The sequence below is a fragment of the Aphelocoma coerulescens genome, chromosome 6, assembly GCF_041296385.1.
Source record: "Aphelocoma coerulescens isolate FSJ_1873_10779 chromosome 6, UR_Acoe_1.0, whole genome shotgun sequence".
NCBI lineage: Eukaryota > Metazoa > Chordata > Aves > Passeriformes > Corvidae > Aphelocoma > Aphelocoma coerulescens.
In genome coordinates, this window is record NC_091020.1 from 26,132,934 (window position 1) to 26,149,776 (window position 16,843).

At 40.0% G+C, this 16,843-nt stretch overlaps 1 protein-coding gene across 4 annotated transcripts in view; it reads right to left on the reverse strand.

The window, feature by feature from the left end:
• LOC138112860 (VPS10 domain-containing receptor SorCS1-like) overlaps nucleotides 1–16,843 on the reverse strand; it is a 270,350-nt gene that overhangs the window by 6,683 nt on the left and 246,824 nt on the right. For all 4 annotated transcript variants that reach the window (XM_069020456.1, XM_069020453.1, XM_069020454.1 and 1 more), the window contains 5 exons: nucleotides 15,391–15,524; nucleotides 13,443–13,566; nucleotides 12,351–12,463; nucleotides 9,850–9,981; nucleotides 276–375 (listed from right to left, as the gene is read on the reverse strand). In XM_069020456.1, the coding sequence (XP_068876557.1) occupies nucleotides 276–375; nucleotides 9,850–9,981; nucleotides 12,351–12,463; nucleotides 13,443–13,566; nucleotides 15,391–15,524 (603 nt within the window). The remainder of the gene's footprint in view (nucleotides 1–275; nucleotides 376–9,849; nucleotides 9,982–12,350; nucleotides 12,464–13,442; nucleotides 13,567–15,390; nucleotides 15,525–16,843) is intronic.

Consider the following 16,843-nt stretch of genomic DNA (forward strand, 5'->3'; position numbering starts at 1 on the left):
CTATTTATACCACATTTCCAAAAAAACAGTAAATTTTTGCACCTAAGAAAACAAAAGGATTAGCTGTAGATGCAAAAACCACTATATCTTTTTGGCATGATATAGAAAGGGGAGGTAGAGCAGATATTGTAAGGTCTAATCATACACTGGGTTGTTATTGTGATATAAAAATAAGAAATGTTTAAAATACAGCTGTTAGCACACTACTACATCAATATAGTGCTTGCTGTGCTACAGAGCAACACAGAAGGCATACACAGAAAGAGGATATTCACCTGCTGTTAAGTGGGCAGCATGGACAAGGATTCGAACTCCTGGCTTCAACTCAAAATGGACCAGGTTTTGGTTCAGTTTCTGGATCAGTGTTTCTGAAATCTGGGAAGGAAAAAACAAACAAACAAACAAATGGAAGAAGAAATAAGAAACGCATTTGTTTCTTGATCTTTGGTTTTGATTGCCAATAGGTGGGTAGGAATGGAGAAGCAGGCAAAGCAAAGATTTTTGCAGCCTTTTTGAGCACAGATTCCTATTACCTTACAATGAAGGAATTTGGACAGAATAATCTGTGCATGGTTAGCACTGACTGAGCAAAATGGTGCCCTGTCACACCTCTGTGGGAGCAGCCCAGCATCAAAAGGGAATTGAGCCCCAAAAGAATGTTCCACCCACATGTGAAAGTGTCCACAGGACCAGCCAGCAGCAGCACGTCAGTGAACTCATTCACTGTTCAAGGGACAAGAAACATTTCATTTGTTAATGTACATTTGCACGTAATAAACAACTTCTTGCTCGTTGAGTGGCCAGTTCCATGAGCTTAGAGGATGTTCATAACATGTGATATACCTGAATAAAAATGAATGGTTTAGATCCTTGACACAGCTTGCAGTTAATTTTCAAGTTCTAAAAGCAGATTTCATTTCATCCAGCTCTGAGTTTCAAGACAGCTGCTCCCTAATCCTTAAATATGTACCAGAACCAGCTCAAATCTGGAAGTGTTTACTGACTACAGAATGTGGCTTAAACAAAATGCATGTTCCATCTCTTCTCATGGGTTACATGCATAACCCACTCTCTTCCATGGGGGAGACATTCCACAGAGCTTTCAGATCACCAGATTATCTCGCCATAACTCTGATGACATCAGTAGGCCTCTAACAGAAATGAAGCAGATTACTCCTCCTTTCAGGACACAACAGAAAAGATGAGCATTTGCTGAGATAAGACCCCATTAAACCTGCATTTGTACAGTAAAGAAGCCAAACTGTGGTCCAATCTGTTGGCAAACATGCCTTTTTTTTTTAAGTCAGTTCATTGCAATATGCACAGACCCATTTTTTCCACATCACACTTCATTACATGTAAGAAGTTCCAGGCATGTTGCCATTAAAAACAAAAAATCCAGATAGATTAATCAAGGAATGGAAGCCTATGGACATGGTGTTGATAGTTTGTTGTGTGTCTTTTGTATGTTCAATTGCCTGATGTTTCATGTATTGAACATTTTCTTACAGCGGAGATCAATTTTCCAATTGAACAGTCACAGTTCTCCAGGCTGGCTTATTAGGGAGAGGTGGTTGGAAAAGTGTAAACACAACATCCCCTATAACCCTTAATATGCAGCTGCTGAAAATGTGTTTTTATAGCCATACCAGGATCAAGAGGAATTGTATTCTAGTGCCCACCACTTAATTTAATTTGTTTTAAATAAATCCTTATTCGTTCTCAAAGATTAATGTAACATTGTCAGAAAAAAAGAACATTCCAATAATTTTACACCGTCTTTTTCATGTTCTTCACTTTTGTCTGGTTGAGCTATTTCAGTAAATTCTACCCAGATATGATTAGATGTTCCTTGGCTATCATTCATCACAGTATGAGATTTATCTGCCTCTTTTTTTTTTTTAACATTCTTAATGGCTCTTTCAATACTCTTGGCTCATACACTTAATTTCTGGCTGCTGATCACTTGAATAGGTGCCTTTGGTCCAATATCAATTTGGCAATAACTCTTACAGGCATTTTATTTATATTTTTAAATATCTCTTTAAAGTTACAATTTATTTCATGGGTGCCAGAATGAGCAGTAAATATATTTCTTCCAATAGCAAGAAAAAATACCACCTGCATTCAAAGAGCCATCTGTTGAGCTCAGAGCAGCAGGGATGGTGACACAAAGATGTGCAGTACATGAAGAATGCCTGGGAAGCAAATTATAGCCCTCTTAAAGGATTTGAGCATATTAATAACCAAGATTGACAACTATAAAAAGTTTCTCATCTCTAAAACTGGAGCAACAGATGCAGACTGATATGCTGTAAACCAGGTACATTAATGGCTCAGGGAACTAATGGGAAAAATATCCTGGCTGTATCCAGTCCTGAACAAAACTTAACAGCTCTCTTCCACAACCCTGTAGGAATTTTCCTTTCTGCTCTGATGCTGCTGGGCAGCTGAGCCTCTGAAAAAAAAAAAAAAAAAGTAAAAGAAAAAAACAAATACAAGACAGTAAACTAAAGAAAATAGCCAACCACATTGTACCATTCCTCTTCAATGCACTGTGATAGCTGCACAAGATGGCAGGGAAATGCAGAGGTAAAAAACATACATGATGCCTTCTATACAAACAGAGGCTTAGTGTGATACATAGCTGAGTCTGCAGCTAGCAAATGTTGCTGTGTAGTACTGGAGAATGGCTTCCTCAAGAATTTGGGCAAGAAATGGAAGAATGGGAGAATCTGGAGAAAGTCAGCATGAGAAGGTACAAGAGACTTGGTTGGGCACTAGTGACTTGAAGGGACAGTGAGATCTCCCCTGGCCTGCCTGAGGGCTCCTGTGGCACTGAGTGAAGAGGCAAAACAGCAGCTGAGGGGTGCTGTGGCTGCCTCGCAGCAGGAAAGATGTATGTGAGAGAGACATTAACAAGTATTCCTCTCTGGAGGGCCCATGGAAAGGAAAAACAGGAAGGAGAGAGGCAGTGAGGGTAAGTGGTAAGGAAAAGGAAGAACGAGAGAAAGAAGGAGTCACAACAGAAATTTATTATTACTGCATTGCATTTTTACTTGATTATGAATGAGGACTTGATTGTACCACATCCTGTACAAATTCATCTCAGACTAAAATCATTTGTGCCTGAGACCATCAGTGTCTCAGCAGAGGCTTGAAACAGCCGTAACTGTTCCGAGACTACACACAAAGTGTCAAAACTGGCAGCAGAACTGTTCATTCTGCTCAGAGAATAAAGCATATTTCCTTGGCTCGATTAATACATGTTCTCCCAGTGGCTTTTTGTGTACAGTTTTTTGGTTGTTTTTTTTTTTTTTTTTGCCTCAGTCTTTGTGGAATCTGAACAAGTGAAAAAAGTGAGTAACAGCCCAAGATCTTCAAAAGTGCCAGAAGTTCTAGTGAGAATCAAACATCTGCCTTCCTCGGGCAGCTCTGGAGATTCCTGACACACACTTCTGAGGGAAGAACAGATGCATTCAGACATGTTTTTAAAATGTTTGCTTGTTTGGTACAATATTTTCATTTTTCTTTATGTGGAAAACAAGATTCTTTTCAAAACAGACATACAGAGTGAAAATGCATTTTCTGTACTCCTAAAAATTATCTGAAATAGAAACCATACATAATGGCTTACAAAAGCCAGTATTTGAGGTCAGTGAGCAGCTCACATAAACCTCAAGGGCCAAATTCACTTTGGGATTGGACACTGCTCTCTAAAGCTGGACCTGGCAATGTTTGTGGTCCTCACATGGTCCCAAGGGGACCTGTGCACTGGAAGGTCAGTCAGGACATTTGCTTTGAGATTGGAGAAGAGATTCTCCTGCCTTTCTTAACTCTATCAAGTCTATTTCTAGCTCAGTTATCAGACTTTAATCTAGGAGTGGTTCTGACTTGTATAATTTGTTTACAATATCAATAAAGTGTCTTTGAAGTAAATTTCCACAAAACGGCTGATCTCAGTTCAATAAAAAGATTTCAATGGTAAACATTTTGGGGTTTGTTCTTCCCTTTATTTCTGCACTCAAGTGATACCATGGATGCATTTCGGTTTAAAAAGCAGAAAAGGAAACATCAAAGTACTTTGACCTGTTTCAAAAATAGCAATGCAACTCCAGTTGAACAGCCAGACCTTCAGCTAGGGAACAGGTTGGCCTCAGGCCTCTCCCTCTTCATCTCTCCCTCCTGGAGATGCAACTAACTCAGCTGAAGACAAAACTTCTTAGAATAGCAACCTCCTAATTTATAGTCTTCAAGAGTCTCTCTTGTGAAAATAATTAGCTTTCAGAATTAGTTTTGGTCTTTAACTGAGCCTCATTGACTTTATCTGCTTCATTTGCAGAATTAAGCATGATGTGCAAAAATAATTCAGTAATAGGAACTATTCTTCATATATCATTTTTCATCAAAGGACACATAATGAATAATAATAACAGACAATTTGTGAATAGAAAAAAAAAGATATTCCAATTTAAAAATGGAACAAAACAAAAATTAATTTGGCTTCTCTTAGCATTTTTTCAGATTTAGGACTTTAAAAGAACCATGTGCACCAAGAAGCAGAATTATCACTGAGAAGGGCATTTTCCCATGCCTCTACTGACTTTTGAAACCCCTGGTGTAAATTAGTTTAGATTAATTGAATGTGATACAACTGTGCCAGTATGCACTAGCTAAGAATCTTGATTATTTCATAGATACTGTGTAAAGATCTCAACTAATGAGTGCTACACTTCTATTCAATTCATTGAGCAAATCAATAAACAACTAAGGAAAGAATTATGCACATTGATTTGGGGGAAAGCAACTTGAACCAGCATTGGGAAAGTGCAGCAGGAGTCAGGGCCAATGTGGATTACTTTAAACTGTGCCACTTGCCCTGGATAAACTTGGACACTTCACATGGGGCCTCTAAAGCTCGCTTGCCTTAGCACTGGAAAGAGCACAGACTTATTGACTTATTGAGTCCAGCAGGAATATCTTCAGATCTTTAATGAAAGATGCTAAATTCAAGCTGCTGTTGAGGATCCAGGGACACTGTGAGAGCATGAGGCAGAGGATATTTCTGTGGTTACTCTGCGACAAGAATGGACCAGGAGATATGAACCCAAAGACAACCTGGACATAAAAGCCAGGATCCATTTTTGATGAACAAAGGCAACCAAAAACAGTCTTGAGAATTAAGGGCTGCTCTGTACACTGAGCAAAAGATGAGAGGGAGAGAGGGCTGATAGTCATGTGGCAGGAGTTAAAGATATTAAGACAAGAGACACACACAGCCTCTCCTACAGCACACAAGCAGCTATCAGGAAAAGCTGGCTAAGGAAAAAAAAGCCCCTGGTACAAGGTCTTTTGGTTCACATTATTCTGTTCTCTCCTCACCTGCCTTTACTTCTTAATACTGGCCCAACCTCCCCTAAGTACCCAGTGGAAGACTTCATCATCATTCAAAGGTACAGATATTAAAAAAACCTCTCCTAGTAAACATCAGATGATTTACCCCATATATCAACCTCTTCCTGGAATTTAATTTCCAGGACTGATTGTCACAATTTTCTGTAAGATTTGAAGGCTTTCGCTGTCATGATCTTGTTGCTAAAAATATTGGGCTGATGGACACACCTGAAATACATTCAGAGAAAAGAAAAGTACTGAAAGCAAATGTGCTGAAACACTAAAGCTTAGGAGGGTGGGTGAAAGAAAACCCCAAACTATAAAGTAAGATAGAAGCTCCATCAGCTACAAAGAAGCAGATGTAAAACTAAATCTGCTTTAAGGAAAGAATCCCAAGAGATATATGCTTACAGGCTTCCTGAATGTCACTCACAATGGTTTTAAATTCACAAGAGGTATTAAATCTCTGCAGTTCATCACTGTCCATTTGATATTCAATATTTGATATTCAGTCATCCATGTCATTTCCCATCTCTTTGGCTGGATACAGATACTGGCCACAGCTGCAATGTGTTGAGTACAGTTGGCTACCAACCAGCTGATGTTACCATTTACCAAAGTCTCCATCCTGCTATGTTGCTGAGAGCTCTTCTCAGAGAAAAGATTAAGGGCCTCAAATGCCATTACCTATTTGCTCCTACCCCTGTTTTGCATTATTTTACATTAATTTTGAATAGGCCAGTGAAAAGCACGCAAATGTAGAACTAAACACAAATTCAGGATAACACTGAAACCTTTACTTGATATGAAAACATCACTTCAGAATTCTCATGTACCTTCTGCTTCCATTTAATTTGACTCAAAGAAGATGCATTTGTTATGCTTGACACTAGCAAACAACCTGGCAAGAAGATAATTTGTCAAATGCATAAATAAAAAGATAACCTCTCAGAATTCTCCTATTGAGTAAAACCATACACTGAAATAAACTGAGCAATTGTAACTGCCCTCTACTGAATTTTAAGTAGAATATTTTCCTACTGAGCATTCCTTTTGAACTGGATTTGTGCTAAAAATAACTCATTTTCTTGAAATGTTACTAATTAGAGATTTGCCTTTCACTGAAGAGAAAGAATTTTGTGCTTTTGAAGTGGCAGATATGAATTCTGTAACCATCAAATTCACCAAGTCCATCCATGAAGATGGTGTAACAACTGCATTCCAGGCCAAGTGGCCAGTGGCAATTCTGTGTGCCTGTTTTTGCAAGATTTGGGATATTTCAGTGTTGTTGCAGTCATAGCATGCAAATCAAAGACCAGTGTTTGACAACTGCCAATTATTTCTACATTTTTAAATAGGGTGGCAGTCTGTCCTCAGCTACTGTTAAATCAAGCAGAGCAATCAAGTGACCCAAATTAAAAAAAAAAAAAAAAAGGAAAATCACAATACTCTGGTCATAAAAGGTTTTGCGAATGTTTTTTGGGATTCTGCAGGATAAAAAGGCCTTTTGATTTTTCAGGAAACTGTGAAGATTAACTTTGCACTGACTAAAGTGGAGTGGATCAAGCACTTTTCTTGTAGTTATGTATTAGGTGGAATTGTCCTATGTTGCACATGGAGAATACTTCCCCAGACTCACATGTAGCAGCTTTTTTCAGCTTTCAACAGCAGTCAGACTTTTCAAAGATACTTTAGTCTCCCATGGAAAATATTAGGAATGAAGAGTTCATATTTCTAAATGCAAACAGATATGACAATAACTGATTCAATGTATACAAGAAAAAAAATAATTTGGGACACTTGTATGAAAGTGATACATCAAGTCAGGTGGAAAATGACATTTTTCATCTAACCACAGTCTCAAAGAGAGCATGAGACACAAATGCACTGCCCTAATGGAAAACTGCATGGAAATGTACATTTTTCAAGTGAGGCACTACCGCAGTCCTACTACTACTGTATCCAAAAATTCATGGCCTACTGTGTTCAGACTCATAAAATATGAGGGGCACAAAGGAGTGTTACTGACTTTGACAAATGGGAAACCAAGACCTGGATTTTCAAGGGACAGTGGACATCTAAGTGCCTCTGAAGTCAATGGGAGTTATGTACCTAGAGACCACAGAGTGACTGGACAGAGAGACCTAAAAGTATGTTTACAAAGCCAAATGAATATGTATCAGATAAAAACAGAACAGCTTAACCCACCTCAAGTGGAAAGAGCAAAATGTAAGCCTCCCATGGTTATTAAATATGAGTGAGATTAACTGGTAAATGTGAAGGTCCATGAAACCACATACCCCCCTCACTGTTACCCATAGCAGAACAGTGGTCTAGCTCATGAAGAAAGGAATCTCTATAATAAAGTGCTTCCTTAAGGAACCTTATTCCATTGCAGTACTTGTGCAAACTATTCCCGTTTTATTCCTGGTATACTTTGAAGTTTCTCTTCTAAATTAGAAAAAATAATTCAGAACTGTAAGTCCTTTGGGTGTTCACCTGCAAACTGGCAAACTCACATGCGTGCCTTTGAACAGCTTGTTCCTTGCCCATGAGCACAAAACAGACTTCTACCAGAAAAGAGCACTATAATCAGAAGTACCCCAGAAGCAACTTAAGCTGTAGCCATCAAAAACATCTGCTTCCAGTACTCATACCAGTGATTTCAAGCACGGGGAGAGGCTGTTGAAAGAGCTCTGAAACACTTTGGGAAAGGCACAATGAAGGATCACAGACAAAATGGATGACAAAACAGGAGCAGTATCAAAATACATGTCAGAGCAGAGGGCAGAGACACCTTTTGTGGCCCTTGGACAGTTCTCACTGAAAGCAACACCATTTTCTACTAGAGTTACTAGGAAGGGGAATGCAGGACCCACAGACCGGAAAAAAAAACATTCTGGCCATCCTGAAGGAAGCAGGGAAGATCCTTTGCCACAGGAAAGAGCTGGCTGCAAATAGTTTCTCTCTCCTCCAAAGATTACCATTTGGACCCTGCAGGATGCCAGAGATGTTGATGGAATTACACTGAAAATGACATTTCTTGTCCATAAAAAGGGCCATGAGAGCACTTCCAGGGCTTCCTTTCTCCACAGCCACAAAGACTCTGGTTTTATAGGAGAGAAAAAGAGAGGCATAAACAGAGGGAGAAAGAGTAAGCTGCTGAGTTCTGGAGGGGAGCTGGGTCAGATGTAAATTTGAAAGTTTATGGACTGGCTTCCTTGCCAATTTGTGAAGGAAGCGAGGAGAAGGGGAAATGAAGGAGAAAAGGAAGGAAAGATTTTGCAGAGCAGTAAGTCTCCATATTTTTTGTTTATTACATGGGTGGTGAAAATTGCAGAAGAAAGTCATTTGTCAAAAGGAAAGATGACAGCTAGGAATGCTGAGCAAGGGAAAGCTTAAGAATATGGGTGACTTGGAGGTTTGAGGCTCACTGCTAAGTTAACATGGCTTGAGCCATGGACATGGAGTATGGAGAGGCCTGAGGGAGTAATGCCTCAGGACCAGTTATCTTTGCCTCTGAAATCTGAACTAATAAGCTGAGAGACAGCAAAGGAGGCACAAGAGGACATTGTTCAGTGGGACAAATGGTAGTTTTAGGTTATCAGTTGAAGTTGATGGAATTAGAGATCTTTTCCAACCTTAACAATTGTATAATTCTACGACATTTCAGGATTTTTGCCCAGCACAGTGTTTTTATCTTTTAGTTACAATCCTGCTAGGCCCATCTGGTTGGTAGGACCTTTTGGGTTTGCAGGGCGACACAGTCCTTTAATCATCATAACCTGCTTTAGCTGTTCACAAACAATCCACAGTAGCTCAGCCCCACTTCCAGCATCATCAAGAGGGCAGGCAGATTGTCCAGCCCCATCCCTGTGCCTTAACTTAATGAAGTTCTGAACTGGCTGGGTTTACCACCCAGCTCTGTCCTCCAGTGCTTTCTAGACTCTTGACAGTGTCATAAGCTTTGCTTTATGAAGCTACTCCACAGTTCCTTTTGGCAGGAATCATCCCCTAAATCCTTCCTGGTTTCTTCCTGCTTCCATGAAGTAAAAAGGACTTCTAAGGGAGAGACATGACATCATACAGATTTATGCCAAATTAACATTACTTACGGACCACAAGTGGGCATCTAAACTTGTAAACAAAGCTCCAAAGCCTGTTTCCAGTGTTGGGGAGAAAAATAAAACCACCACCAAGAAAACTGCCCAAACCAACCAATTAACCAACCAACCCCCAAAGCAAACAAAAACACAACCCCCCCCTCAAAGAGGATGTAACATGTGTAACATGTACCCCAGTGAATCAGATTCATTTCTACCATAATTATCAGTTCTAACCATATACAAATCCCATATACATACATATATATATATATATATATATATCTCATATACATATACACACACACAGAAATGCATTAACAAACACTTCTCCAAGTAATGGAAACAATACCTGCTCTAGGTTTGCTGCTGTTCTTTTTTTTTCTCCTGTGGGATCTTGATATGGTAAAATGAAGAGTTCAGCAGATGTGGGCAGGCCAGGGAGCACTGCAACCAGAACGTGCTTGCTGGAAATACCTGTAGCCTGGTACACAGACAAACAATGGAGACAGAAACAGTGTGGATGGCACTGAGTGCTGAGAGCTTCTTTGTTAAGGCATCACAGTACTTACACCATGTAGGGTATATCTCGTACGTCTTGTTGGCTGAAATTTTTAAGTTAGGACTTTAATATCCCTAGTTTTGACATATTGGACAAAATTCAGAAAAAAAGTACCCTACAGGCATTACTACCAGGGTGACCTCTGGTCTTGCATTTCAGTTGATGCTACCATGACACTATACAACCAGACTGTGAAGTTACTATCCAGAAAAGGACTCAGTTTGGCCCTCAGGAAGTTCTGTTAGCCAAAGGAAGGAGAAACATAATTTGACGAATCTTCCTCCACTGCCTTTCTGTTGTGAATTATCCACCAAATGCACTTAAATCTCAAGGTTTTGATTTAGCCTGAAGCTTTCAAGTGCTGAATTTAGTTGGTCACTTTTAAAGCGGTGGAAGAAAGCGCCCTCAGATGTAAGAACAGATCACAGATGCACCACAGAGATTCCCTTGCAGTAAGGACTTGGAAGCCTCTCAGACACTAACTGGACCTAAATCTCAGGAATTCTTCTCCCTTGTAGTTCAGGAGCAAAGACTTGGAGGAGGTGCTCATTGGAGAAAATGGTGGATGCAGGACAAGGGGTGAGCAAAACTGACTACAAATCACCATTTTCTGAGCTTGTCCTGTGGATAACCCAAGTGTGACTGCTGACAGTCGGGGGAAAACCCTGTGGAGTAATGAAAAGGGAACCCTTCCCCTCCACCACACACCAAGGAAAAGCACGTGTCTTTGTTACCTTTTTTTTTTTTGCTTTGTTTTGTAATGTGGATTAAGGAAAAAAAAAACTATCAATATATAAAAGTCTCTTATATTCTTTCAGAGTATTCTGTGAAGCCAGAGCTTGCATTATTTGTGCTTGCCTAAGAGGTTGCTTTAAGATGTCATGAAAAAGACACAGTATTTCCTCCATTTTCGGAGGCTGGGAACAATTTTTTTTTCAAAAGTGGGAGACAGAAGTCAGAAAATCAATGATGCGAGCAAATAATTATGATCAAAACACGAAATAGGATATTTTGTGATAATATGAAATTATCCCTACTCAGAGTGAAGATCAGATTTTAGTACAGAACCATAATTTTGTATGCAGAATTTTATCCAAGTCTGATGTTATTCTGTAATAAGAATACATAATAAAAGTTCATAAAAATTCTATAGCACAGCTATAATTTCCTATTGAATTATTTAGTTATTTGACTCATTTTTATACCGTTTTCTTAATTGCTATAGAAATCTACTGGGTTTATCTTTAATTTTTACAGGAACTTCTCACAAAGGCTTGTTTAAGGTTAATCATTTAGCTATATAAAGATGGATAATTAGCTATCAATTTTTATTTTTTTAATCAAATAACAGAAAGACTGTGTTTTCACTGCTCTGCTTTTGAAATGTAGCCTTGGTACTGTGGTTTTACAATTCTTTTTTTATGGCTTGATTTTGTTTTATCGAGATGTTTATATTCTGAAAATTCATCCTGAAGATAAATGGATCCTTGAATACTTGATACAGACATAAATATGTCAGAAGATCAAGCTCCAGAAAAACACTCTTTTTTTCTCTTTCCTCCTCTCTTTTAACAAAATCTCAGAAACAATCCAGACAAGTTTGTGCACCTGATTAGTATGCAGTGTTTTTCTAGAATTTTTACACAGATGATGTCACAAATAACATATAAGCTTTCTTAATAACACCGACAAGCCTTGTGTCCTTTCCAAACCAGAGTATCTTTGATTTAAAGAAGCAGAAACACTATTTCAAACAATTGCTTGCACTATTTTTCTACTGAGCTGAGAAACCCCAGCTGTCTCTTCTAACTCTTCTTACCTCCTCAATTTCAAATCCAAATCTTCAGTCACACTAGAATATTTTTATGACATTCTGTTCCATAGTTAAAAAACAACTTCAGAGCTTCTCTATAGTGTTGATGGGAAAACCAGTATCCAATCCTGCCCTGTGAGCCTCATGCTATATGAAGGACTTAAAACACTTGCTGTAGTGCTCTTCTGTGTAGTAAAAATGGTTTAATTTTTGGTCTCCTAAGTTTTCTACAGCATATTTGCAATTCCATTAGAACTGCATTGCTTTACACTGAAGGCTGACTCTAAGCACCAGATCATCATAGGATAAGATCATTTCAACCTGTCTAACATTTAGGATGCTGGCCTCAAACTGTCTGTTCTCCATTTCTGGGTGGTGGAAAGAAAGATTCACCTTGAGAGAACAGCTGACCCAGTCCTAGTGAAGGAACAAATCAGGAATTAGAGCCCTTGTGACAAATGTTATGCACACAGCTTACCTCCACCAGAGCTCTCTTGACTACTCTGCTGATGTCCCTTCTCCACTCTGGGATATCTGGGTTGTAGTCATCAAGGTTCGGAGAGAATGATAACCTCAGGGACTGAAACTTCTCTGCAGATACAATGACAGAGTGGTCAGTAAAGACTGAAATGCCTTAATGCCAAATGAAGGGTCCTTATGAAACCGGGCGCAGCTCATGTTTTGCTTAATCAATTTGCAGATGGTGCACGGACTGAGAGAGAATCCAGCAGTGTGCCCGAGAGACTCACTGAGAGACGTGGAGAATCTGGGACGTTCATTACTTGAGTGTCTTGGAACTGAAAAAGGTGATCAGTCCTTACTTGAGTGGATGAATAGCACTGCAAAGGGAGCTGCGTTGGGAATGTAAATGAAATGTTACCTTCATTTTGACTTCTGGAGCAAGTTTTTTTCCCTGTGAAGGAAGCTGTGATTGGACTCTCATAGATGTGCCCCAAACCCCAGAGATCTTAACTAGAAGGCGACAGGGATAAATGTGGGGAGAGGACTACCCTTGGAAAATGTACTTAATCTCTGTTGCTGTTACCAGAGGTGCCCACATTGATCACTGTCAGCTAAAACTGGGATTCCCAGTGAGCTTTAGGCTCCATCTACACTATATGGTATTTGTGTGCCATGACTGCTTCTGATGAATGAGAACAATGTCAAATCAGTACAGATTTCTGTGCAGAACTGCAGCACGCAGCACTGATTTATCTTTCAAGCTGAGCAGCTTTTGTGTGAGTTAAGAGGCCTCTGCTGGCCAAGAAGGGGGAAAACCAGCTTGCAAAACAAACTAACATTTTGACAATCATGTAGGATGATCAAATAGTGATAGAGCACATGAAAAGGGCTCTGGGAAGGAGATCAATGTTCTGCAATCATGTCAGTCTGCACTAATGTCAGTCAGTGGCCTTCAGAGATATTACACTGAACTGGTAACACTGGAATTCAATTTATAATCTCACTCAAAGCATCCTGGAATAAAGACCTCTTGCTGCTGCCAGCTAACCTGGCTCTCTAAATGTTGACTATGGAGAATCATGTGTGAAATAAAAGGGGAAGAACTCACCATACACTGCAATAGTCTTTGTGTCCTGAAGAATGGTGTTTCCTGCTGAGACCTGAACGGTGATGGTGTTCATCCCTTCCACAGAAAATGTGAATGTGATGCTCCCTTCCAATGTGATCAGTGGCTGCAAATACATCATAAAAGGCAAAATTCAGTTAATTTGGCTGGAAAGGAAGAGCAAAAATGAGTTTGGCTCTCTAACCTATTGGGATGGTTTGGGGAGTTAGTTCCAGATTGGAAATTTCAGACTCAGGAGGGGCCCTGTGACATGGCAGCTAATTTCCTGGAGAGGGCACACAAATCCCAGACAGGAATGTCCTCCTGAAGCTCAAAGTAAGGTACCTATAATTTCCAAAGGAGCTATGTGTTAAGATTCCAGTGCTTCCTTTCCACTTATGTTGGTTGTTCTGGAACCCATGTTAAAATGCCCATCTTTGCTCACTCCCCAGAGAGGCCCAGATCCTGATATAAAGGCCTGCAACACTCCTTGCTCCAGTATCACCCTCCTTTCCCAAATCTAGTTAAGTGCTTTGTTTAAGGTGACTGAAGGGGGTTGTCACAGAACCAGCCAAATTAAGATTTCACAGTTGCTGTTCCATGTTATCCTTAGATACAAAGACATCGTTTTTGTTAACTGCTGATCCTTGAGAGGACATAGATCCCTTTAGACCTATGTCCTCTCAATCAACCAATTATCAATGAGTTGTGTCCTCCAGCAGTCTCTGCCTTAACTTCTCTTTTCACTTATTAATAAACTCTGGGTGAGATCTTCAAAGCACCCAATATTAAGTCAAACTGTTGCCATTGTAGTCTAGAGTAAAACTCTCACTTCAATGAGAACAGAATTAGACCAACCCTGATCACTTACAAGTTTAGGAGATCAGAGGGAAGGTTAAAAGGTGACAATCACAGCCTGTAAGTACCTCTAGGGGGAGATGATTGCTGATAGTACAGAGAGTTCTTTAATCTACACAAAAAGGCGTAACAAGATCTAACAGCTTGAATCCCAGACTAGATAAATTCAGACTACAAACACAGTGCATGAGTTCAAAGCTCCGGATAATTAGCTGTGGGGAAATAGTTGGAGGAGATGGTCAGAAGGAGAAGAGTGCATTTCCTATCATCTGAGGAAAATTATTAATGCAAAACAACAAAAAGTCAGGTTCTGCCTTAGTCACAAAGAGTTAAATAAAGCAGAAGGAACTGATCAAACTCTCCAAGCTGCATTACACAGAAGAGAACCATGTGTGATTATGAAGGTCCCTCTTGTCTCTACAAAATCCATGACAACTTCTCCCCTCACAAACTAATTAGGGTTTCTGGGTACTTCAGCCACAAATTTATGTGAAGTAATAGTGTTAATGTCTGTGAAGATTTACCAAGACTGCAAGCACAGAGGCAGCAGAATGTGATGGATGATACTCTCATATCTAAGCAGAGCCCAGGGGCAGGGAAGTGTGTTGGGAACCATTTCATCCACCTGTAGTCAAAAGGTCCTTTTGCACATGTGGTTTAGCATAGGGTGCTGGAGCTCAGCATAGGTCAGTTCCAGGTATTAAAACAGGTTCAGCTTGAAAGGTTATTTTCCTAAAAAAACCTGCCAAAGCCCCTACTTTTTTTTCTTGTTACTGAAGAAAGGAGGGTGAAGAAAAACAGTAGAAACTCTTCCAGATTTTGTTTAACTATGTTCACCTTGGATGGAATTAAGGAAAAAAGCTATTGGCAGCTTGCATGAAATAGCAATAAACCCTGCAGCTAAGTCACAGCTACAAACACAAAGCACTACTTAGTTGGTACCTCAAAGAACCATTAGTATCTTAATCTTTGTTTTCTAATTTTCTTGCATAGATGGCTACATAGAAGCATTCCCACATCCCCCTCTCCTTTCCTCTTCTGTCAGAGAGCTCCTCCAGGATTATTTTGATCTCAGTCAATCAGGAATACAAACCTCTGTGCTGTTCCCAAACCACCAGACATAAGTGAGTGTTCCCACTTGGCTTGGCCACAGCACTGCTGTGGCGTTGATCTCCTTGTTCTTCGTGGTGACAAAGGGTAGAGATAAGTGAACGTGTTCCAAGGGGCCTGCAGAAACAGAAGCAGCAGGTGAGTCCTCCCTCCATCTGAAAAGTCAGCCTGGGTAGGATAGCCACCAAAAGTCTTCCCTGAATCACCATGGGACATGACGGAATGTTTTGGCTTGGTACCATTTCTAGAGACAAAGGCTTAAATCTGTTCCTCAGAGAAGAGGAGCCACCCCTGCACCTGGAGCTGAAAAACTTGGGACTCTGTACTGCATGAATGTCATATAGTGAGGAACTTATATGACTTTAACAACAGAGCCCTGTTGTGTGAATATGGCCTTCCCTGGGAAGACATAAGAACATGCAGGACAAATGGCTTCAGCAGACATGAAGCATCTCTGCTTGAAAACTGCTAAGTTTGGTCAACTTCAGCAGAAACTCTTTCCGAAGGCAGCTATTCACTGAGTGTCTGCATTTTAATGTTACCTTATACTCCCTCCTTTTCACCAATAAACTCCTTTATTTCTTCAGTATAAACAGAACATAATTCATTCGACAAGTGACATTATGCCCAGGGTTACACATTTCCCATCTTTCTGGAAACAGATGGGCCTTTGTTGTTAAATCTTGTTCTATAGATTATTTTTTAAATGTGTTCTGACTGTTCACTAAGAGAACAAAGCAATTGTCCTGTGTGACAGGGAAAGAAAAATAAAGAAACCTCAGGTAACATGGGGACATGGGTTCCTTAAACAAATTAAGGCCACATCTGCATGTCCTCTATCTGTGAGCACCCCAGTGATGAGAACCACAGCCACAGCCTTGCATTGTTCATATGGGGTTGAGATGCATTGCCAGAGAATTTTATTTCCAGGGAGGATCTTTCAGGATACATCCCATGCATGAATCACCAGTTAGACCTTGCTTTTCAACCTAAATGAACTCCACACACTATGGAGAAAGCATCCTGTGTAACACCATAGGCAGAGAGAGGGAAAAAATCTCCGAAATCAGACTGTATAAACAATGCCAGAAAAAGGAGCAATGTTCCTGATCTATTACTGAAATGCATCTTTCTCTGGGTTGTAGACACAGCCATTGCTTAACATGAAGCAGCCCAGTTAAGTTATCCATTATCAGATTCACCAAAGCCTGCTATACATGAGACCATGGCTTATTTTGCCTTTCATAAGCAGCAGTCAACACTTGAAAATTCATGAGATGCCGCAACTTCACCCTTATGATTTCAATGGCATCCTCCTGCTCAGCTCCATTTCCATCACCAGGCTGTTCCTGCTGTCAGCAAGACCCTAAGACCTGAAAAACAGCAATTTCCCCAGCTTAATGCAGTGGCAACTGTAATGATGGAGCCCATGAAAA